The following is a 23,215-nucleotide window of genomic DNA, read 5'->3' as shown; positions in this document are numbered from 1 at the left end:
GTATTTTACGAATAACCTCTATAAAGTAAAAAGCAGCAGAGATGGCAAAGGCACAAGCCAGCTCATCTTGCTTTCCCTCTGGGATTGCCAGCTCTGGGCTTCGCTTCTTGGAGAGCGTCGCCTCGCTAGCAGATCCAGCACCGTTCATCCATCTCGCAGGAGAATCACCACCGCACCCACCACGGGTACCATCAGCCAAGAGCCACCAGTGCCACACCACACAGGGGACAAGAGGGTCCAAGCCTGGGTGGAGAACATCCCATGGAGAGCCAGCACCAACCATCACCATCAAGCACCATCAGCTCACTTCTACCATCAGAGCAGAGCTTCTCCATGGGTTGTACCAGAAATTCAACTCCCACCGATCAGACGCCACCAGACCACGTGCTGGCCACCTCCAGGCTCTCCAAGAATGGCTTTGCTTGTTTGAAAGAAGAGTCATAACCAAACACATCTGCTGAGAACGAGACAGCTCAAAATACAGGAAAAAACACCCTCTGTCTCCTATTTACGAAAATTATTTTTATCTCCAATGGGATATTTTTGCTCTCTTCTTTAGCCACGCTGAAGACAGAAAGGATCTGGCCTGGCAATACCTGAGCACAACTATGTCGGCAGGAGACGGCACAAGCGAGGAGCCCTGACCTACCCACAGGGTGACCACCAATTATAAAAATAAAGACGAAAAAAAAAAATAAAGTCTTATGGCAGTGAGAGGCAGCGCCTTGGCGGGAGAGCAAGGGGTACATCAGCCGGAGAATGGGACAGCTGGGGAATAGACAGCACAGGTGGGATGAGAAGAGGACACCAGCACGGCATGAAGAACTACCCAATACTGCATCTCTGGGGCAGGCAGGAGAACAGAGAGCGGAGGGAGGGGAAGAGCAGCTCAGATCGGTTATCACACGGGGGACATGCTCCCCATAACCCCCCGACACTCCCACTCTCGCATCCTCCAGCACCTCTGGTACCCATCCCTGTAACCTGCCTTCAGCCTCCTAGAGGAGACTGCGACCCTGGTGGTGGCCGGCCCCAAGATTCCTCCTCATCAAAGGTTCCTCATGGACACTCGCTTTAACCCCCTTTTTAACACCCCTCTCGCCACCATCCCCAACCCCGCCACGCGGTTTCCCTGCCAGAGTGGCCGTGAACCCCAGGCTGGCCCTATTCCCAAATTCTGGATGCTGAGAGCCATCAGCCTCACTGCATCCCGTTCCTCCAGCTCCGAGACATTAGGGCAGGTCTACTGACCGCTGCTACACCAGCACCCACTGCCCATCACTGGTGGTTGGTGCTAGAGGAACCCACCACCACCCATGACATCTTCTTCTTCTTAAGCCTCCTGCTCCAGTTTCCACATCTACTCAAATTGGGCTGGTTGGTTTTGCTTTTCTTAAAGTCTTCCTTTCATCAAGGAGCCACAAATCTAGCGTGTACAGCCCTGGTCCGGAGGGGATGAGGGATGCTGGATTCTCCACCTGGCATCACCAATCCCCATCTGCCCAAAGTTAGAGAAGCCCAAGCCAAAGCGCTGCCATGTACCCTGCCAATAACTCCTTAAAACCCTCTTCAAATACACACTTCTGCTAAATAAAATAGGGGGGGTGGGGGGGGGTGGGGGGGTGGGTGTACAGAAAAAAGAAGGGGAAAGTAAGCTTTGGAGGATTGCTGCAAAGTGCGTTTATTTTCCTTTCTCGACTGGGTCTCTCCAGTTGGGAATTTTCAGCACTGCACTTCTGCGCGCGGAAGGGAGATGCCAGTAAATCAGAGCAAATTCAAAACAAATGCTCTTTCATGTGGAGGCATTCGGCTTTGTTTCAGGGCTTGGGTAGCTAACCGTATCCCTTCATGAGTCAACTCTCCTATCAGCTCCTCATTAAACTAAATGGCTACAATTACATTTGGGGAGGAAAAAAGAGCGGTTAATGATCGTAAAAGGTTCTGTTTCCAGGCTTTGGGGAGGTGGGGGGAGAACCTTCGATAAAAGAAGACAAAAAAACCAAAAATCCAATCCAACAAAATCATTAAAATATCATAAAATAAGTCTAACAAATGCTTTTGCAGGGGAAGACGTGCTTTCTTTTGGGGAGGGGGCTCCATCAAGGAGCTGGGGGTTCCCTTCCCGCGGCCCTCCAGGAGGTACCAGGAACGAGCCGTGTTATTTCCTGCAGCCCAAGCCCCCACCTCCCGCCTTCCCTTCGGGAGCGGAGCAGCCAGACGAGATGTTATCAATAGGCTGAACCTTACAGAAAGCCCCCTTTTAAAAGCGAGTACTTCCTCTGCTTATTTCATGTGGTATCCTGTGGAACTGAACTCTGTCCTCCCCTCTCCAACGGGTGTATTTCAGGAGGAAAAAGGAAAAAAAAAAAAAAAAAAGAAAAGAAGAAAAAAAAAAGACCTAACAACATCCTTATTGTGTTGTTTTGCTTCTTGTCTTTTTTCCTTTTACAGCCTCTATTTTTTTTTCCCTAAAGCTATAGGCTCCAATAGCAAAGAAATAAAGAGAAAAACCCAAAAGTCATCTGCATTAAAAAAAAAATTAAAAAAATCCAGCAACAAGTTTCTCTGTTCCCTCTCCCCCTCCGTTTGATTAATTCTCATCAGGGCCTTTGAACAAACAATATGCTCCCCTCTCAAATAACAGACAGGGTATATATTACACCCAAAGAAAAACAAACAAGGCTCATTTAAAGACATCCACACCAAACACAATTCCTGGAGAGAGGCAGGGGCAGATGCACGGGCGTGTGCTGCCGCCGCCAACCTATTTCTGAATATCCCAATTTCAGGGCGATGAATAAGACATAAATCAGGGAGACATCCCCACAAAGGGACGCACTTTGAAACATCAGCCAGTACATGCAGGTACATGGTTTCAGACACTTTAATCCAGGGAGAGACAGAGCCCAGCCACAGAGCTGGCCAGTCCGTGGCAGGAGATGCAGTGCTGGAGACACCACACCTTGGAAAAGATGATGGGAGTTGGACTAGATGACCTTTAAAGGTCTTTTCCAACCCAAACCATTCCACGATTCTATGAAAAACCCAAGAGGAGTGGGGAAACCACCCTCCAAACCCCCATGCAGGCACCTGGAGGCTGAAGGAGATGGCAAACAGGAAAAGAAGGGAAACCACAGAACGTCTCAAGTTGGAAGGCACCCACAGGGATCATCGAACCCATCTCCCTCTCCAACATCCTCTGCAAAAAATGAGGTCACCTTTCTTCCCCAGGGCACCACAAGCCTCACACACTGGATGCAGAACACTGCTCCTGCTCACCCCTTCAGAAGCAAAGTCTGAGCGTGGCTCTCGTCCCAGAGACAAGAGATGCCACCACCAACACCACCACCAATCCAAGGAGAACTTGATGCCAAATCCTTCCACAAGGCATGACCGCACCTGCTCCAATAATCCATACATCCAAAGGGGTGGCCAACACTGCTCAGCCTTCCCCAACACACCTCTTCCTGGCTCGGTCCAAAAATTAATGGAGCATAAAGCTGGAATTCAAGGGAAATGGGGGCTTTTGGGGATGGAGAACCTCACCAGGGATTTCAACACATCCTCTGCCCAGAGGTACGCGGCTGCCGCTGAAATGAAACCCAATTCCCACTCTGAGCACACCTTTCTCACCAATGCGCCACCCCAGAACTCCCCAGCATCACTTCGCCTTCTGTCGGGACCCTCAGCCAACGTGACCCGCGGCCAAAATCAAGGGCAAGAAGGGATGTCTTACCTGAAAGCCCCCCAGGGGCTAGACAATTAGTTCCCCCTGTTTCAGTGGAGGAAGGCACAGAGTCTGGACAATCTGCTGGAGCAGAGGAAAACAAACAAAAAAAAAATCAGTATACAGGCAGTTCTTCGCAGGCTCCCAGCATCGCCGCCAGCAGAACACACATTCCAAAGGGTTTAGCAGGAAGCGATTACTAATTGTCCGCGCAGAGACGGTAGTTCATCAAGAAGCATCCACCCTAACTCGTCGCCTCGATCAAGGCTGCATGCTGCGCTTCATCACCAGCCAACGCTGATTACAGACCAGCAAAAATTACAGACTGGCTGCCACCTCTCCAGCCAAGTCACCGGGTAATGAGATCAACGTTGTCGTCGGGCTGATGTCAGCGAGCTCCCAAAAATGCTTAAATCGTGGCTTTACGCACCCTATTTAGTCAACACCTGTAATGCACCGAAATGGGAACCGAAAGGGAAAGGTCTCACCGCCGCCCCTGTGCAGCGAACGGTCTGTTTGTGTTCCCCTGCTCAATTTCTGTCACCGCCAGCTGCTGGGGGATCTTACACCCCGCTGTCCTGGGACAAGTGGACAACTGGATCTATTCCTCCTAGCCCCACCAAAGGGCAAAGGCAGGGTAAGACCGGCTGCCCCGTTAAGAGGTTTCTCCTGATGCATGGAGGTGCTGGAGCTCAAGGCTTGGACCTTTCCATCCCAAGCCTGCTCCTCCAGGTGACAACAGCCAGAAGCCAACACTGATCCTCTTGGTCCTAAAGGCAAACTCCAGCTTTTTGGTCACTACCATGGGGGAGACAAGCTCAAGGACAAGCCTGAGAAGATCTGTGAAGTTCATGCAACCTTCTGGTCCTCACCAGGTTCTCAGCAGCTTTGAGTTTCATCAGATTTGGACTCCCTAACGACATCATTTTGCTCACAGCTGGATCTCAAAGCAAGGACCACCACCAGGAGAACCCAGATGGTTTTCTCCCTACTGATAAAAGTCATTTCATCCCTGAAATCCCAATGAAAAAGAAATTCCTGTCTGCACAACCTCATTTTATTGGAGTAAAGTAGAAGCCCTAACAGGACTATACAGTTTAACAGGATATACTTAATCAAACCGAAAACAATAGGGGAGGCAGGAAATGGACTTACTTGTGAAATACTGTATATGATACACTCTCTAAATGCTTTGTGGTGTTTTCTATGCTTTAAAGAAATACGGGGTTTTTCTTCTTTTAACCCCTTCTAGTCTAGACAGAAGGTTCCCCCTGCCCTTCCCCTGAGAGGGCTTCAACTGCTGGGGCTACAGATGTTTTCTGAAGGCAGGGCAGACCACCCCACCCTGTGCTGGCCACCATCTGCCCCCGGTTACAGCTCCCCAATGAGTCCCTGCCGGATAAAGGATGTAACTTGCCTTTTCCCTGTTGTCTTGCTCTAGGAGTCATACATGACCAGGTCCTCTGTTAGCCCATCAGACAGGATGGCAGGAGAGAATCCTACTCCAATTTAAAATCCATAACCCCAGCAATGGGGTGATGAGCTTTCATGACTTCTTTACAGCTATTAGCTCCCTTCCCATGCCCCATCACCCAACAGCCAGTTCCCTTCATCAATTAATTACCCTATGAAGTCTCTGTAAGAGGGCACAGAGCTGATGCACCTCAACTCTAGACCAAGCATGAGGGTCCGGTGTGGGCTAAGCCCAAAGGCAGGACCCTCCTGGGCTCTCCACATTACATGTGGCTGGTTTCATTCCTGCACACTTCTTGTCACACCAGTATCTGCTAAAGGCTCTCGCTAGCAGGGGGTATTTAGGCTCATTTTACCTTCAGCATCACTGAAGTCACAGGATCAGAGCTTTACCCAAGCCTACTGCATGTGAATCTCCTCCCAGAACTACCTTTCCACAACACAAAATCATACAATAATAATAATACAATTATTCCTGGTGGCCACCAGCCCAACCTCACAAAGTGCCGAATAGTTCCTGGAAGCTGCCCAACCTCCAACTCCCCTAAAATTCCCTACAGGAGGGCATCTGGCTCTGTAGCAACATTTCAGTGGGCTTCCTGCACTCTCCTACTCCTGCACCACAATGACCAGCCACCCAGAAGCACGATGGATGCAGCCACTTGCAGCCCCTTGTCCCAATTAACAACAGGTCAAGATACCTGCTTGAATTATTTGGGGGCATTACCATCCATCTCGCTTCCAAGACAGCCGTGAGTGGCAGCTGCTCCAGGGACAGTGGGGATGCTGAGCAATCACACACCTCCAGGATTGCAGGGGCAGCCTGGCCCTGCATGAGCCACTGTCACCCTGCAAACGTCCCCTGTAAGGAAGAAGGAAAGTCCTCTCCTTGATGAATGATCCAGCCAGCCCGGACCTACAGCCTTCCTGTGGGTAACCTGGCTGACAAGGGCACATCTTTCCACTCCACAGCGAGTGCACAAGTATCAGATCCATCCCACCAACGCACCATCTGACAGGGCACACGGCTGCCTGCAGCAGACTCCCACCTCCCTGTTCATCCCAGCTTGGCTCCAGCCAGCGGCATGGCCTGCCACAGCCTCCATCACCTCCAAAAAACCCCACACAATCCCCATCACAAGGGTTTTAAACTCAGAGGGGAGATTCAGACTAGATGGAGGGAAGAAATGTTTTACGCTGAGGGTGGTGAGACACTGGCACAGGCGGCCCAGAGAGGTGCCCGATGGCCCATCCCTGGGAACATCCAAGGCCAGGCTGGACGGGCTCTGAGCAACCTGATCCAGCTGAAGGTGTCCCTGCCCATGGCAGGGGGCTGCGCTGCAGGGACTTTGAAGGTCCCTTCCCACACAAACCATTTGATGATGATCATGGCCACTGGCGACCACTGCCAGAGCTCACACCAGTCCAGATACTTCTATCTGTCCATACGAAGCACTTACAAGACGTAACACTAAATGCTTGAAGTATTTTCATTACCACTATCCCGCCTGATGGAAAAGCAAAACTTTCCTGCTGGATGCGCATTCCCAGCTCCATCAGCAGATGCAGCTGCCCAAGTTTAAACAGAAGGGACCATTCCCACCCAAGGTCCCGACAGAGACGACAGCTCATGCCCATCAGCCAGGTAGAAGGCTATGCACCTTCCTATCATCATCTACTCTCCCTCTCCCACCTGACCAGCCCGCAGCGAGCCATCACATGGCTGGGAAACTGCCACAGGAGATGGCACAGATGCTGGGACGGGAAACCCTCGGTCCATCTCCACAGAGTAAAGGCTGAGAAACCCTAAGCTTGCAAAACCCACCTGCAACAACAGACTGCCAGGCTCCGCTTGTGCCTGTCGCGGCACCGTTAGTCAGAGTTCAGCTGCCAAATGGATTTTTTCTTTTAAAAAGGAAAAAAAAGGAGGACTTTTTGGTGAGTAACCCAGTTGTTTCTGCGTTTCCGATGGGCAGCGTTAATCACTTCCTATTGGCCGATAGGAATAACTTTTCCTTTCGAAATGGCACATTCATGTTCTGTGGCTTTTCTGTTTACACACATTTTGCTACCTTATGTCAACACTTGCTAATGAATAAATATATCACTCTGCTAACTGAAAATGAGATCCTGGCAGAGGCAGATTGGATGTTTAAACCCTGCTAATAGATTTATCCTAACATCTCCACAGGAACCCGAAGGCAAGCTTTAACCCTTCTCTCCCACAGCTCCAAAACCCTTGGCATCCCACGCCAACCGGTGCGCAGAGAAAGGCGGTAAGAACAGAAACTTTGGAGGGAGTGCTGCAGGGACGCAGACAGAACAATGCCATTCCCAACCAAATCCACGGAACTTCGTGACCTTCAGCAGACCTTCAGAGCCTATCATGGACCAACCCCTCTGCATCCCAGCCATCCCAGCACATGCTCAGGGGATGTTCTGCTACTCCCCTGATATCCCTCTTTGATTCATGAGCCACTATGTCCTGTTTTTTCACGCAGAAATGAAATATTTTATGTTTTGCAACCTGACTGTTTGTTAAACGGCTTTGCTTATTTCTGCAAGGCACAAAGAGTTACCATCTAGAGCTGGCAGAAGGGAAAAACACTCAGAGTCCAGCCTCCAAGGGAGCAGCGGGCAAGATGGGGCCCACGACAGTACCTTGCGTGTCCAGAGCAACCTCAGGTTGGGGGTTGCTTTTAGTCCCCAGAAACTGAAGAGCAGCAATTTTACAGAAAACTGTTCTTTTGCACGCACACACACCAAAAAATAACAACAACAACAATAATAATAATAATAAAATGACCTGACATTGGTCTTCAGAAAGACAACTGCCTTCGCCTCCCCGCACCGCCATGTGCCCCTCCTGCCTGCTGCGACCCAGGGACACAACTGCCGAGACCACCACGTTCCAGCCAGCACTCCAGATCCACCGCTCCTTGGGGAGCCAGGAGCTGCTCCTCCCCGAGCAACCCCCGTTCCCGACTGTCCCCACCTCTCCTCCGCCTTCCAGCCCCATTTCTCTCGCACCCGGCAAGCTCAGTGCCAACCAAGAGTTTATGCAGACAACCGCAAAAGCGCCGGTGCCAGCCTCAGATGGGCTTCTCCCCTTGCACCCTGACACTCAATCACAAGCAACAGGCATGCAGAGCGGTGCTGGGAAAAAAATAAAATAAATCACATTTCAACCCCATTTCCTAAATCTTTTCAACTTGACGAGGTGAGGTGAGGCTCCTTTAAAAGACTGAAAGATTTCTACCAACACATTTGTCAAAGGATTCCCAGCCACCAGGGAGATGCCGTGCTGGATTCCCAATCTAAATCCCTCCGAATTCACCCAGGGGTGCGGGAGCAGTGCCATTTACAGCTGGAGCCCATGGTGTTCCCTGGCTTTCCAGGGCGACTCCAGCCGTGCAGGCCTGCGCTGCACTGCAATCCCTCCTAGAGTTTCCTGACAGAGTTTTTAAAATCCCACTTTATGCAGAGGGTGCCTTAGAAAAAATGCCACGTTCCTTCTTCCAGGGGTGGCAGGAGGCACAGGAGCCAGCCAGCAGCCCCAAAGCCAAATGCATGGCGGCATGACAAAGGCAGGGGTCCTTTTCCCTGAGAAAGGGGCTGGTTTTCCTTTTTTTTAATCTGTAGTCTGCCTAGGGGGAAAAGCAAAACACCTCCACTTACCAGTTGGTTTGAGAAAATCCATTGGATATCTGGAGTAGGGTGGAGGGGGAGACTCTGGAATTAGAAAAGTACAGAGAAAATGAAGGCAGAGCCATGAGAAAGGAAAAAAAAAAAGAAAAAAGAAAAGAAAAGAAAAAAGATAAGAACTTATGATAACAGTGGCATTCTTTTAGCAAAACTGTTTGTCTTAGCTCTGGGGGTTGGAGGCAGGGCAGCGAGGCGGTGATTGCCTTGATATTTAGCTGTCAGATAAACAAAAGGGGCCGTCTGGCGCCAGTCTCGCTGCTATCTGCGCTCGGGCTGTCTGCGCGGGGCCTCCCGGCGGGCCGGGGCCGCGCAGCCGGTACCGCCGCGCCGGCGGCCCCGCATCCCGGCACCGCTGGCCGGGGGGGCGCCCCCCGTGAAAAAAAAATTGAGTATGTATCTACAGAGCACGGCAATGCAAAGTTTGGGGGGTGGGGGTTTTTTTGTTCTTTCCCTCCCGCCCCCCCCCCCCCCCGAGGGAAAAAAATTTAAAAGTTCAGCGGGCAGCGAGCCGAGCGGAGCTGCGTCCCCCGCACCCATCGATCCCCCGCATCCACCCATGCCCCGCATCCATCCCTCCCCCGCGCCCCCCACCGCCTACCTAGCTCGCAGAGCCGGCTGAGGTGGTGCGGGTTGCAGCAGACGAGCTCGGGGTGAGCCTTGCCGTAGGATTCACAGCAACATAACCGCTTCACTTCGGAGCAGTGGCGCAGGTCGGGCCAGCGGAACACCTTGCAGAGCAGCATCGGTAACGGGTACCAGTGCTGCCCCAGCCGGGAGTCGGCCTTGGCGGGGAGGAGCAGGCAGGGGGTCCGCGCCCCGCCGCGGGACTCCACGGCGTGCAGCAAGCCCTCCAGCTGCCGCTCCTTCAGCCGCTTCAGCACGGCGTGGGTCAGCGCCTTCAGTTCCGCCTCCGCGCCCGCGGCCGCCCGGCCGCCGCGGCCCGCCTTGCCCGGGCAGCACCCGCGCCCCCCGCCGCACACATGCGCCCGGGTCTCGGCCGCCGCCGCCGCGCCGGGCTCGCCCGCCGCCGCCTCCTCCTCCTCCTCCTCGCCGCCGGGCGCACGGCTCCGCCAGAGCCGCCGAACGAGCACCGAGCGTTTGGTCCTGAACATGCGGGACGAGAGGAGGGGCCCCCGGCTACAAAACGGGCATGTCGTCCGCCGCGCATGAAGGGGCCGGGAGCCGAGACGCGGCGGCGGCGGGCAGCGGCAGGCGGCGGGCGGCGGGGGGAAGGCGGCGGCAGCGGCGGCGGCGGGGCCGAGGCGGGCTGTGGCATGCGCCAGTCTCCGCGCTGGGGCCGCGGGTCCCGCCGCCTCCCGCGGGGGGCTGCGCCGGGCCGCGCCTCTGCCCGCTGCGAATACAAAAATAAAAATAATAAAAAAAAATTAAAGGGGTTGGGGAAAAAAAAGGGGGGAGGGAGGGGGGGGAGCCGCCGGTCGCTTTGGCTTAGCCCAAAAAAGAAAAGAAAAATAAAAATCCCGGCTACAGCGTGCGGCGCATCGCGCGGGGGGAGGCGGGCTGAGCGTGCCGGCGCCGCGCCACCCTGCGCGGCTGCGGAGCGCGGCTGGAGCCGCGGGGGATCCTCGGCCTCCCGGGGGCCGCAGCTCCCATCAACCCGCCAGCGGTGGGGAGGGGGGGCGGGGGGGGGGAGGGGGGTGGGGAGAGCCGGGGGTGATGCGAGGCAGGGCAGAATCAAAAGACACAAATAAAACAGCAAGCCAAAGCGAGGTCTTACTAAAAAAAAAAAAAAAAAAAAAAATTAAAGCCCAAAACACCAACCCTAAGATTTGGACGTCGAAATCGGTTTAAGCATCTGTCACAAAAGACAAGAACCAGCGCATCCAGAGTGTTGTATCCCTTTTTAAAGCCCAGGTCGTCCCGACGCGAGGTCTGGGTTGGTTTGGTTTCAGCTGGTTTTCTTTTTTCCTCCTTCTTCGCAAAGGTTTTAATCCACACACACAGGAGTCTTGATCCGGCTGTTGCGAAAAGAAATAAAGAATGAAAAAAAAAAAAAAAAAGAAGTGGGGCCGTGTCCCCTCCTTCCCCACAGCGCGGTGCTGGCGGCGGGGGCGAGCCGGGCTCGCCGCCCCCCGCTCCGCGCCCCTCCGCGACGCTGTCACCGGCTCCCGGCGGTGCTTACATGGGTGCGGGGGCAGCCCGCCGGCGACCCTCTCCGTGCTGCCGGCGCGTCTGCCTCGGCGGTTTTTTGTTTTGGTTTTTTTTTTTCTCTCCTCTCTCCTCCTTCCTCCCTTCCTTCCCCTTCTCCTCCTCCTTCTCCTCCTCCTCCTTTCTTGGGTTGGTTTGTGTTTTGGTTTGGTTTTTTTGGGTTGGTTTTTTTTTTTTTTTTTTTTTTTTTGCTCTTTCCCTCCTCCCGGTGCAGCGAGGCTCCCTCCCCGGCAGCAGCGCCTCCGTCCTTTCCTTTGCTGCGGGGGAGCCCCGGCGGCGGAGCGGGGCGCGGCGGGAGCGGTGCCGGCAGCAGCGCGGTGCCTGCGCGCTCGGCCGCGGCCGCCCCCCGCTCCCTCCGGCGCAGCTCGCAGTGCGCAGCGGCGCAACCCCGGCCCGGCCCGGCCCGGCCCCGGCCCCGTCACGTGGGCGTCTAGACACCGTGTCGCTCCGGGGGAAAAAAAAAAAAATATATATATATATATTATATTTATCTCGAACCGCCTTGCGCAAGCGGTGGCTCGGGTTGCTGAAAGGTTGTGGGTCCCTGTCCCTCCGCCCCCCGCGGTGCTGCCCCCGCAGCGCTGCGCGGGTGCGGAGCGGCCCCAGCACCGCCCCGGGCACCCCGCGGGGGCTCCCCCGCGCATGGACCCCAAAGGGCGGCTGCGCCAAGGGGGCCGTAGCCTGCTGCACATACCGAGGTATTCAACCCGCTCCAGCCCTACAAGTAAGATATAAATAATACGAATTAAAAAAATACACCTATATAATTCTGGGCATCAGACGAGGGCATGGCACGGAAAGGAATAACGCCCGTAATACTTTCCACTTTTACAGCACCTGTCGCCAAAGGGAGGGAAAGTCTTTCACAGAGGGCAAGTAGACTCGATTCTCACCAAAGGAGGAGCACGCCGCGGTGGGGCTATTCCTGTTACGGGCACTACCCGCCGGAATCATTCCTGGCACCCGGCGTGCTCCACAGATCCCTGGCCGAAGCCTGCCAGAACCTGCCGAGGCTGGGGAAACTGAGCCACCAAGAGGCTGCGTGGCACGTACAGCCCGGCTGCAGTCTGCCGGGAAGCTGGGAGCTCCGGCTGGGCTTCCCAGTGCCCGCCTTGCCAGCGCAGGGGTACCCACGGGCCCCCATCCCCATCCCACAGATGAGTACCTCCTTTCTCATATCTCAAGCACGGGAGGCTCGGTTGCCTAAGGTCACTTGGCTAAGTCAGTTACTGGACTGGAAGTGTAAGCCGAGATTCCTAAATCACGGCCGCTATAAGCGAATCCCATTCTAACACAATTGCACACAACCCCATGTGACACCAGCCATAAAGGGGGAACGAAACTGCGGGCAGTGTCTTTCCGAGGTGGGCTCTCCTGTGGTGCAGGCAGGAGTGCCGGGATCATTTTAGTGCCAGGTCTTGCAAATATTCCCATAAGCAGGTCAGGGAGACCCCAGCCAAACAGGCCCGGAATCGTTGGTGGCACTTGCAGAATCCAGAGCTAAATTAGAAAGGGGCTAGATTTTGGGGCAGCTTTATTAGACGTTAAGGAGGCTATACCCAGCCCCCAGATCTGCTCAAAATCTGCTTTGTGATAAATAGCATGGGAAAAAAAAAAAAAAAAAAAGGAGGGGAAGGACATTATTTGCTGGCATCTAAGAGAATAATTTAGGAAGGTTTGTTATGAAACTGGAGTCTGGGGAAGGAGGTGGACTCGTCGTTTCACCTCCAAATAAACAGCCCATCAGATTCTGCGGTTGCTGATGTCACCACCGAGGCCGTTTCGGTGCTCATATGAGCTGCAGGTGCCCGGGGCACAAGCCATCTGGTCTTGGGGTGACAGAGGAGGGTGCCAAGGCAGAGCAGCATCAGCGTCTGGCTCTGCCATACTTGCAAGAAAATCCCATTGCTTTTGAAATGGTCACTCCTGCATCCTGAAAAAATGGAAATGTGATAACATTTTTAGTTTAACATCTTGTTCATCAGCCTCTGGAGTGACCTCACGGACACTGAGGCCGATTTCCTTATTTTCTTAGAGAATCTCAATCCCTTTTCCACTGTGACGCATATGGTAAATTGATAGGAAAAATAATAATAAAAAAAAGTTTCTTTCTCATTCCCCTGCCCACTGGTGAAAGCCACACTGGACATGCCCTTTAATGTATGCATTTTACATTTTAAAACTTTCCAGGCTGTTGTAAATGACATCAATGTCTTTAGGGTTTTTTACCCATTGCGGTTCCTCTTGCCTCACCGATGTCTTAATGACTGCGCTCACTTTCCTCTTGTGAACAGAGTGAGAAAAAGTATAACGTGATGTATGCTGAGAAGGGGTGGAGGCTAGGAGTGGGGTCCAGGAGTTCATAATCCATTTGTTTTCATCCTGCCGTAGGATCTCTAGGTGACCTCAGGCACATCCCTTTCCCCGTGAGTAGGGACCTGGTTCTTTGGCACCTCTGGTTGCCCATCGGTACAGCTGTGCCACCAGCGCCTGCCTGTCTTGGTAATCTCCACAGGTGAAAATTACTCCCAAAGTGCTAAATATTAAATAACCAATAAAGAACTGCTTTCTAATTAACCCTGCAAACTTGTTTAAACAGACCATATGTATGTGCCCATATGGAAAACAGAGAAATAAGCATAATGAAGCTGGTAAAAATGGGCATTGGTACCTGGGTTGGGGGGATGTTCTGAAAGGGGGGTGTGTGATACCCACAGCCTGCGTGTGGGCAGGGACCAGAAACCTGTCCCAAAAGTACCAGGATCACTGCTAACCCATGAGAAAGAATGAAATCGGTTTGAATCACAGAATGGTTTGGGTGGGAAGGGACCTTCAAAGTCCCTGCAGTGCAGCCCCCTGCCATGGGCAGGGACACCTTCAGCTGGATCAGGTTGCTCAGAGCCCGTCCAGCCTGGCCTTGGGTGTTCCCAGGGATGGGCCATCGGGCACCTCTCTGGGCCGCCTGTGCCAGTGCCTCACCATCCTCAGTGTAAATAATTTCTTCCCTATATCTAGTCTGAATCTCCCCTCTTCTATTTTAAAACCATTCTCCCTCGTCCTAGCACTACAGGACCTGCTAAAAACTGTCCCTGTTTTTCTTCTAAGCCCCCTTTAAGTGCTGAAAGGGTTTCCATAACATATTTGTATAACGTATAATGTATTGCATCCCCCATGCGAAACGCATCAGGTCCTGCATGTAAAATCTCACCGAGCCCACACTCCCAACCCCTAGACCTCAATTCTCATGGAGGTTTCTGAGGACCTTTCCTGAACCCAGCTGTCTTTGAAGAGCTAAAGCCGAGTTAATTTGCATTGCAATTCAGCCTTTGACAGACAGTTGGAGCCAAGGCACTGTTAACCTAATTGTTTTGCTAACAGCACCAGGGTGTGAGACTCACCAAAGGCACTTCCAACAAAGGGGATAAAACCAGACTTGGGAAAAAACCTTTTCCTGACATCATTACCGGGTACAAACAAACAGAGCTGATCCCTCTTCATACACTTTCGAGGCGAGGGTCAATAACAAACACACTTTGCTCTTTTGGGGGTATGTCTCTCTTTTTATCAGCAGTGAAAAGCCATTCAGGGGAGGTAGGAGAGAACAAGCCAGGCTGAAGGCTGGGCAGAGGCAGCGCAGGCAGGCTCCTGGCACTCTCCCATCCTTTTGTGCACATTAGGAATAGCTAAGCTTGTGGCCCGGCTTCTATTTTTACGCATTATTTTTCAGAGCAGAGAGCTCAAGCAATGTTCAAAGTCTGGGTTATGATGCCATTTTGGCTGTAGCCAATGGTCTCCTTCCACTCCAGCAGCTCACATCCACACAGCAAATTCAGGCTACGAGACCTCAGGTCTGCAAAGAAAACTCTTCTCCGGGCAACTCGCTGTGTGCTGAGCAGCAGGGTCACAGGGAGACATTGACTTCACGCTCTTGCTCTTCTCACACAGCAATGCAAGCTAAAAATCATCATTTCAGTGCTGGTGCTCTTGGGTGCTATCAGCTGCTCCAAGGTTGCATCTGTTGGAAAGAGATGCACTGCAAGTGGGTAGGATAAATGAAAAAAAAAAAAAAAAAAAAAAAGCATGGTGAGCTGAACCCTTGCCTGCCCTTGTTGGGCACAGGGAAAAACACTCCTGCCTCAAGCCTTGGGAACTGGGCCATCGAAACCAAGTGGTCCATCAGGAGCTATGGCAGGCAGCAGTGATGGCTCCAGGGGACTCATTCAGCCCTGGGAATACTTTGATGCATCAAAGCGCTCATGTATGCCTGACTTTTAACTACGTACTTTGCTAGCTGAGACATTGGTAGCTTTATGGTTCGACCACACAAATGTTGTGTGGCTTCAGTATTGTAGCTAGGGAGGGGTTAAAGGCAAGGCAGTCTCCTTAGCTGGACTCTCTTGTGCCAACATAAAGGAAATAATATATATATAGAAATATGTATTAAAACTATAGAACTTCTCTCTAATTCTAGTAGGGGAATTTGCAGTATTGAACATAAAATGCTGATATAACAATGTCCGTCAAAGAGCAATATACATGGCACAGGGATCACGCTGGACTCAGTGGGCTGCAGGGAAGAACGAACGTGGGCCAGTGTCAGAGGGCAAGTGCTGCTGCAAAGGAGGAGCTGGTGTCCCACAGCCACGATGCGAGCCAAGGTGGGCAAGAGGCTTCGTGGCATCTCTGACAGCCGTCACAACCGTACAGCACCTGTTAATCTGTGTCACACCTACATCTTCACCCACGTCACACTGCCGTTCCCCAAATATGCCGTGACGGCAGTGCCGTGTCACTAGTGGGGCGAAGGTTCAGCCCAGCTCCTGCCAAACGCTGCTGGTGGGATTTATGACTGGGAGGTGAGAGGAAAGGGATTTAGGTCAGGCGGTTGGGGAAGGGATGACCCAGGAGCTGGGGATTGCAGCACGGGAGAATATGTTGCCCTTTGGGAGCCACTGGCCAGACAGAGGAGACACGGGTCTGTGAAAGGGGAGACGTAAAGGGGTGGATCGGAGGCATGTTGGAATATTTGACTTTACAGATAAAGGAAAGCTTGCAAATCCCTTTTGCTGGGACATATGCTGAGGGAGAGACCGGCCTCTTCCTCCAGTGGTCTGACCCAGAGATCACAATGCCTATATATATTAATATAAATGCCAATATATATTAATATAAAATATACAACCTTAATGCACCACCTCATGTGCAACTCTTCCTTTGTATCATACCTGTACTTCTGTGTTTCAGATGTCTGAAATAGTAAATACCTGCTTTCAGATTCGTTTTGCTGTGTAAGCTCTCAAAAAGGGATTTTTGTTTTTTCTATAAGGAGACAGAAAGCAAAGGGGCTTTGCTGGAACATTTGAAAGGTAAGCACATGCAGACAACACTGCTGGTATCCCCTTTTCAGCATTTTAGTTGCAGTGGTATAAATCAAACCCCTCTTTCTTTCAGGTACTTTTGCCATATGCATGAACTGTATTGTTTTATTTGTAGTTACCTATAGGTAACTATAGGTATAGATAACTATGGCAAGCTCTGGACCAGATGACAGGGTATGTGTAAAGAGCTGGGTATGACGTGGGAAATAAGGGTGTCTGTTACTCTATGATACCTTCTCCTGAAACCTCTGGAGTCCAGAGCGGAGACAGCTACTTTCTGGTTTCAACCAGTGGTCCTGATTTGCCTGTAGACCTCTGGGTACCTCCCACATGCACATCCACTGCCTCCAGGACACTGAATATATGACACTGCAACACCTATGCCCAGAGGGGCTGGGGAAGGGTGGGGTGTCCATCACTTAAAAGCAGCATTTCAGCCCTAATGTCATCAAGCTAATCCTGTACTTCTGGCACAAGGTATAGTGCTTTAGGGGTATTTACCTGATCCTGAAAGGTCGGCTGCCCAGACGGCAGTCCCAGTGCAGGGATGTGCCCTTCTTCAGTGCCAGCTGCTCACCCAGAAAAGGGGACTGAGGTGCCAGTGCTGTGCAGATCAGTTTACCAGCGTGAGGAACCCGCAATTCCTTCATTAAAATCAAACAAAACTACCCAAACACCTTTTTGGCAGAAGGAAATAGTTATAAAGGGGATGGGAGTGTAGCAGCAAGAGGAAAATCATCGGCTTCTGTGTTTCCTATTGCTAGCCAGGTAGGGGGTTAATTTTGGACTTCCTTCCTTTTTAATGAGATAGGTCATAACCTTACCATCATTTATGTGTCTTTCTGTATTTATTGCAGTGGCCTGGCCAGATGCATTGTGGAACTGATTTCTGTCCCTCAGACATTAGCCGTGTCCTCATGGGTGATGAGATACTAGTCTTCTGATAGTCAAAATAGCAACGTTATTGCTCTTGTAGGAAATTTATTTTTTCAGCCCTGAAAATTTTCCAGGGAAAATTCCCACTGATGCTAGTGGGAATTTCATCCAGTTGGTGACTGGGAACAGTCTGTGTGGAAACAAAATTCTCCTGCTTGCGATGGGTTGTTTGGCATCAGCATTCCTCATACTGACCTACAGTTGGACATAAAAAAAACAAGTCAATGGTCAGACATCTGTGATACAAGCAGTTCATAAAGCACTGACATTTTAAGTGTGGAGTATTGCAGTTACATTGTGCAACAGTCTGCTTTAAATAACACGTTTTAGATTTCTTGTCCTCAAATCCAACACAACTTTTCATTTAGAATAACAAATTCTTGGGTGCTTCTCTATATTCCGTGTCTATGGGAGGATTATATCTCTATACGACAACATTTTGGGTTCTGTATGATACACCCCTACGAGATGCTTAAGAGGGAATGGAGAAGATGCAAATAATTAAAAGATGCTCCAAAATCAGGACAATTGCAGACAAGTAATGTCTTTTATCTATAAGTCTATAATCACTTACTCACAAAATACCTGCATGAGGAAAACAACATTTTGATAATGGTTTCTCTAATCTCTCAAAGATACAGGATTAGCCAAAAACTAGTTGTTCTGTTAGAAGAATACAAGTGAGAAATGAAGCACCATTTTTCAATGGTAACGATCCGGGTAGAGTAATTAACCACTGGTTGTGGTGGATGCTCTGTCAATAGTAATTTTGAAGTGAGGTTTCGGTGGTATTCAGAAGATGAGCTGCAGCTGGTTTAAACCTGTATGGATGCAGGGAGTCTTTCTACCCTGAGTTACTCAGGTGGGTAGTCTAGACAGTAGGAATAGCCCTTCATACCTGATAATTTATGAATTAGTAGAGCCAGTGTATTAAAACAGATAATTGAAAAGTCCTCATTTGTCTAAATGCAGGGTTGGGATTTTTTAATAGCTTTTTACAAATATTAAACCCAACAGAAATGCTTTCATGAGAGCCTTCCACATGGCTCAGTTCCAGGGAAAACAACCTGCTTGGAATTGAATTTTTCTCTAAAATATCCAAGTGATGGAAATCACTTGAGAACTGGAGAGCAGCACTGAAATGAAATTGGGACCCTGTCTGACTGTCACTACCTCCGGGCTGAGAAATTCCTTTTAAACCTGAAACAGGGGACTTTCAGGTAAACAAGAAATATAGGAATGGACAGGAACCGAGTACCCTGATTTTACAATCCAAATTGCATAAACTGAAGGGAAAAAAAAAAAAGTATTAATAGTAATGTGTAATTTAAAGATTGGTTTTTCAAAAGCACGTTACCCAAACCTGCACATTCATTTCATCTGGAGGGAAGAAGGCATGCCATCTGATAGCAGTGATTAATCCAAAGGAGGCCCAGACTTGTTCTCCTCATTTAGGAGGAAAAATTACATATTCTGGGAGAAGGTAAAAGCAGCCATACTGGCTGAGATACCTGTGGGCTGCTGCGTGGGTCTTCTAGGGCCTGCAGAACATGGCCCACCATTCCCCAAATGTATTAATATTTGTTTTTTTCAAAGACATAAAAGTAACTTTGGATCTGAAATATCCAAAAGCTATTATAGGCACTTTTTCCCCCCCCCATTTTATGATTTTGGAGGGGTTGCTGTCACAATTTAGTGACACAAAGTTGAACTGCCCAACACCACCCATGGAACAGAGAAGAAATCTGACTTGAAGAAAAGAGGGAAAGTGCACTGTAATGGATCCTAAACTAACTGTGCCTTCAAGTCACAACCTTAATCTTGAAGTGTATCAACTACAACAAGCACAATTAAAATTTTTGTTTGTTTGACAGTCCTAGTGATGGTATTTAACTGTGACCCCCAATGCCTTCCAACACTTACCCCCTCAAATCAGAGACGAGGAAGAGCACTTCACAAAGAATTAAAGGAAGAGTTTATAGCCGTTGTTTAAAAACATAGTTAACACTGTGTTTAAAGCAAAAGTGAGACAATTACCACCTCCTAAAGGCCTTAAGAAATCCAAGCTGCAGACCTCCTGCCAGACTGAGTGATATGCTGGCACCATAAACTGAGGTTTGCAAGAACCATCCCATTCACAGCCCCAACAGCTATTGTCCTTACGTGCTAAGTATTATTATTATTATTATTATTATTATTATTATTATTATTATTATTACTACTACTCCTCTTACTCTCTTTGTTTATGGTGATGTGTTAGGAAGTCTGCAGCTCAGGTTTCTCAAGACTGTACTGATTCCTGTAAGGAGTAACCTCACCTCCAAAGGGTGGCAACAGGAATTCAGAGCTCTCTGGGCTTCCCCACGAGCACTTGGCCCCTTGCAAGGTCCTACTTAGGGAGGTAGTTTTGTTAGATTGCAGCATAAATTCCAACATGTGCTTAATTGATAGGACGGGTTACATCAGCCTGATTACAGATTTGACCCATATATATGGCAAGCAAATACACAGCTGGCCATTTACACTTGCCAAGTCCAGTTTTTCATGTTCCGCTCCAATAACTGAATCCATAAATTCGATGCAAAATTCAAACTGAGACAGAAAGAAGGGACAGCTAGATCTCAGCTTCTTGGTTCAAGCTAGAGTCATCGTGACATGCTGTCCTGATACCCCTGGTGAGTCTAAGTACATCATCTTCCTCCGTCTTACGCTGGCGAGCACATCAGCCTGCAGAACAGCAGGTAAGTTAAATTGGCACTGATTTGAAGGTTCGTTTAGTTTGGACTAGTTAAACTATTTTGCAACATATTCATTACAGAAAAATGTGGTAAATTAGATTAAGTAAAACCAGAAAGCCCTCTTAATTGCTTTGACTTACTGTGAACACAAGACTACTCAGAGTCTCAGAAGTGAGGATGTGCTTTCAATATATCTGAACTATTTCAAGCGCTACCTCTCTGTGTACACGATTTTGCTGATGAGGCTCTCACACGGCGCCCATTGGGATGCAGCCCTGGGATAAAGGATGTAAGCTGCGCCACAACTTCACGGCATCTTTCAGTTGTGCTAGCATGAAATCCTTCATGAGATAAAGAATACAAAGAAGAGTTATTATTTATTTAACGTATAGTAAAATTGCAAGCTGTAGTGCTCGCCCTGCTCAGACCCATGCTGAAGGGGCGGCCTGCCCACATGGTCCTGTCTGGGCCAGGGAGAGCCACTGCCACAGGGATTCCCCACCACCGCCTCCTGCCACCCTTCGCCCTCAGCCGGCCCCGCCTGACGCCGCTGCTTTATGTTGCCACATCTCATGGCAGCCATGACTCAGGCAGCAGCAGCTGCTCCTGCCCCAGCCCTGCTGGGGAGGCTCTGGGGCCCGGGGAAGGCCCCAAGGCCCGGGTGTAGGCCCTAAGGCAGGTCCCAAGGCCCGGGGGTAGGCCCTAAGGCAGGCCCCAAGGCCCAGGGGTAGGCCCCAAGGCCCAGGGGTAGGTCCCAAGGCAGGCCCTAAGGGCTGAGGGTAGGTCCCAAGGCCTGAGGGTAGGCCCTAAGGCAGGCCCCAAGGCCCGGGGGTAGGCCCCAAGGCCTGAGGGTAGGTCCCAAGGCCTGGGGGTAGGCCCTAAGGCAGGCCCCAAGGCCCAGGGGTAGGTCCCAAGGCCTGGGGGTAGGCCCTAAGGCAGGTCCCAAGGCCCGGGGGTAGGCCCCAAAGCCTGGGGGTAGGCCCCAAGGCCTGGGGGTAGGCTCCAAGGCCCGGGGATAGGTCCCAAGGCAGGCCCCATGGCCTAGGCCACAGCACAGCTTGTGTGCAGCATGGCTCACTGGTGCGGCCCTGCTTATTACTGGTGGGACTGGTGGACGCTGAAGCACTGCTGAAGTGGAATTGTCACAGTTTAATGGGGATCACTGAGTGGCCTGGCATGGGCAAGCAGGTAAATGGAAAGAAAAAATTGTTTCATTTTGAAAGTATGTCATTCTGTATTAAATAATGTGAGTTTCATAGAGATTTTCCATACATTCACAGAGATTTTCCATACATTCTACAGAATTACCCCCTTAATCCCTGTTCCACGAGACCCTCTATTAATAAGGCCAACCCCCTGCCTCAGTTTACCAGGCTGTAACCTTACTAACAGGTTCCTCACAGAGTTACTACTCCAAGGCTGATGAACTACTTGCAGTCCAGAGATTCACAAATACTCCTCCACGACTCCCAAAAGGCAGGTACTATGAAGCAGAGGTTATTTTTTTTTTTTATTTACAGTGAACATGTACGTAGTGAACACTATGGCATGCATCTGTCTGAAAACTAAAATGAGAAATAGCAAAGAGGGAGAAAATCATGTAGTAAAGCTGATATCTCTCTCCCTCCCCCCAGACAAAGAGAAGAAAGTCTGTCATTAGATGACATGGTTTTAAAGGAATGTTGTAATGTACAGAAATCCCATGCCATTATATGCACCCCTGAGGGCAGTGTGTATTTCTGTTCCAGCATCTTCCAGGACACTTCATCTCTATTCTCTAGACTGGATAGGAAAAACTCAATTAACTCACAGACCGTTTGACATTGATTGAAATAATTAATGTCACTATCGGTAGTTACCTGGCCAAGCCATTTATAAAGTTCACCTTACCTAAATTCAGCCAGAAGAAAGTTAGATTTCTGGTCTAATGTAGTCTAGGATTTCTTCAGGGTCTCAAAGAAGACAAATACCCCCGGAGGACAATTCCTCTCCCTTCTCCTCAACACCCATCACAGTGTGGGTGAGGCACCCTTGGTGGGACCCTGCTTGCTCCCAGATGTCCAGGGAGCTGCATGGTGCAGGTGAGATACCATAGTAAGGCACAGGCGAGTGATGCACTGTGACTCAGCTGGGTTTGATTCCAGGACCACTGCCTTGCACCCCAACAAACACTTGCATCCCAGGAGGTCTGCAGCAGCGCAGGGGCAGATGGTGCCACTGCCCAGCTGGGAGCAACTGTGTTCATCGAATGGTTTGGGTTGGAAGGGACCTTCAAAGTCCCTCTAGTCCAACCCCCTGCCATGGGCAGGGACACCTTCAGCTGGATCAGGTTGCTCAGAGCCTGTCCAGCCTGGCCTTGGATGTTCCCAGGGATGGGCCATCGGGCACCTCTCTGGGCAGCTGTGCCAGTGCCTCACCACCCTCAGCATAAAACATTTTTTTCTTCTATCTGGTTTGAGTCTCCCCTCTTTTAAAACCATCCCCCTTGTCCTATTGCTACAGGCCCTGCTAAAAACTCTGTCCCCATCTTTCTCCTAAGCCCCCTTTAAGTGTTGAAAGGCTGCAGTAAGGTCTCCCTGGAGCCTTCTCTTCTCCAGGCTGGACAACTCCAACTCTCTCAGCCTGTCCTCAGAGGAGCAGTGCCCCAGCCCTCTGATCATTTTGGTGGTCTCCTCTGAACTCACTCCAATAGGTCCATGTCCTTCCTGTGCTGAGGCTGGACACAGCACTGCAGGTGGGGTGTCACCAGAGTAGAGCAGAGGAGCAGAATCACCTCCCTCGAATCACATCATCCCAGTCACAAGGTTGTACCTAGCCCACGAGCCTGGTGACAGCTGCTGCTGAGTGGCTGCAGGCAGTCAGAAAGCAGTAGTTTCCCTAAAAAAAAAAAAAAATAGTGATGGCATGGCCCCTTTTGTTAGAAAGCAAACAATGATATGGCATTTTGCCATGTAATCTTGCTGAGCTCAGAGCCACTGAGTGCTGGAGAAGTAGGGATGTCCTCTTGCAAAAGCCTGTGTCCTATTGCTGTCTCCCTCTGCATGGCTGCGAGTCAGGATTCCTGGGACTCCTGGCCTCCGTGCCAACTTATT

At 50.6% G+C, this 23,215-nt stretch overlaps 1 protein-coding gene across 4 annotated transcripts in view; it reads right to left on the bottom strand.

Annotated features, from left to right (window-relative positions):
• Positions 1-17,390, bottom strand: part of SMAD7 (SMAD family member 7) — a 34,481-nt gene extending 17,091 nt beyond the window's left edge. Inside the window, exons 1-5 of one of the 4 annotated variants that reach the window (XM_080370954.1) lie at positions 11,046-17,390; positions 10,685-10,881; positions 9,504-10,256; positions 8,879-8,932; positions 3,737-3,808 (exon numbers count right to left, since the gene is read on the bottom strand). In XM_080370954.1, coding sequence (XP_080227080.1) covers positions 3,737-3,808; positions 8,879-8,932; positions 9,504-10,017 — 640 coding nt within the window. In that variant the 5' untranslated portion in view covers positions 10,018-10,256; positions 10,685-10,881; positions 11,046-17,390. Of the gene's footprint in view, positions 1-3,736; positions 3,812-8,878; positions 8,933-9,503; positions 10,257-10,684; positions 10,882-11,045 lie in introns of all 4 variants that reach the window. The other 3 variants (XM_080370953.1, XM_080370952.1, XM_080370951.1) reach the window with 3 other exon arrangements.
• Between the last annotated feature and the right edge of the window lie 5,825 nt (positions 17,391-23,215).

Source organism: Falco punctatus, assembly GCF_963210335.1.
Source record: "Falco punctatus genome assembly, chromosome: Z".
In the NCBI taxonomy this organism is placed as follows: domain Eukaryota; kingdom Metazoa; phylum Chordata; class Aves; order Falconiformes; family Falconidae; genus Falco; species Falco punctatus.
The sequence above is the reverse complement of the archived record's forward strand: the minus strand, read 5'-3'. Positions and strand labels throughout refer to the sequence as shown.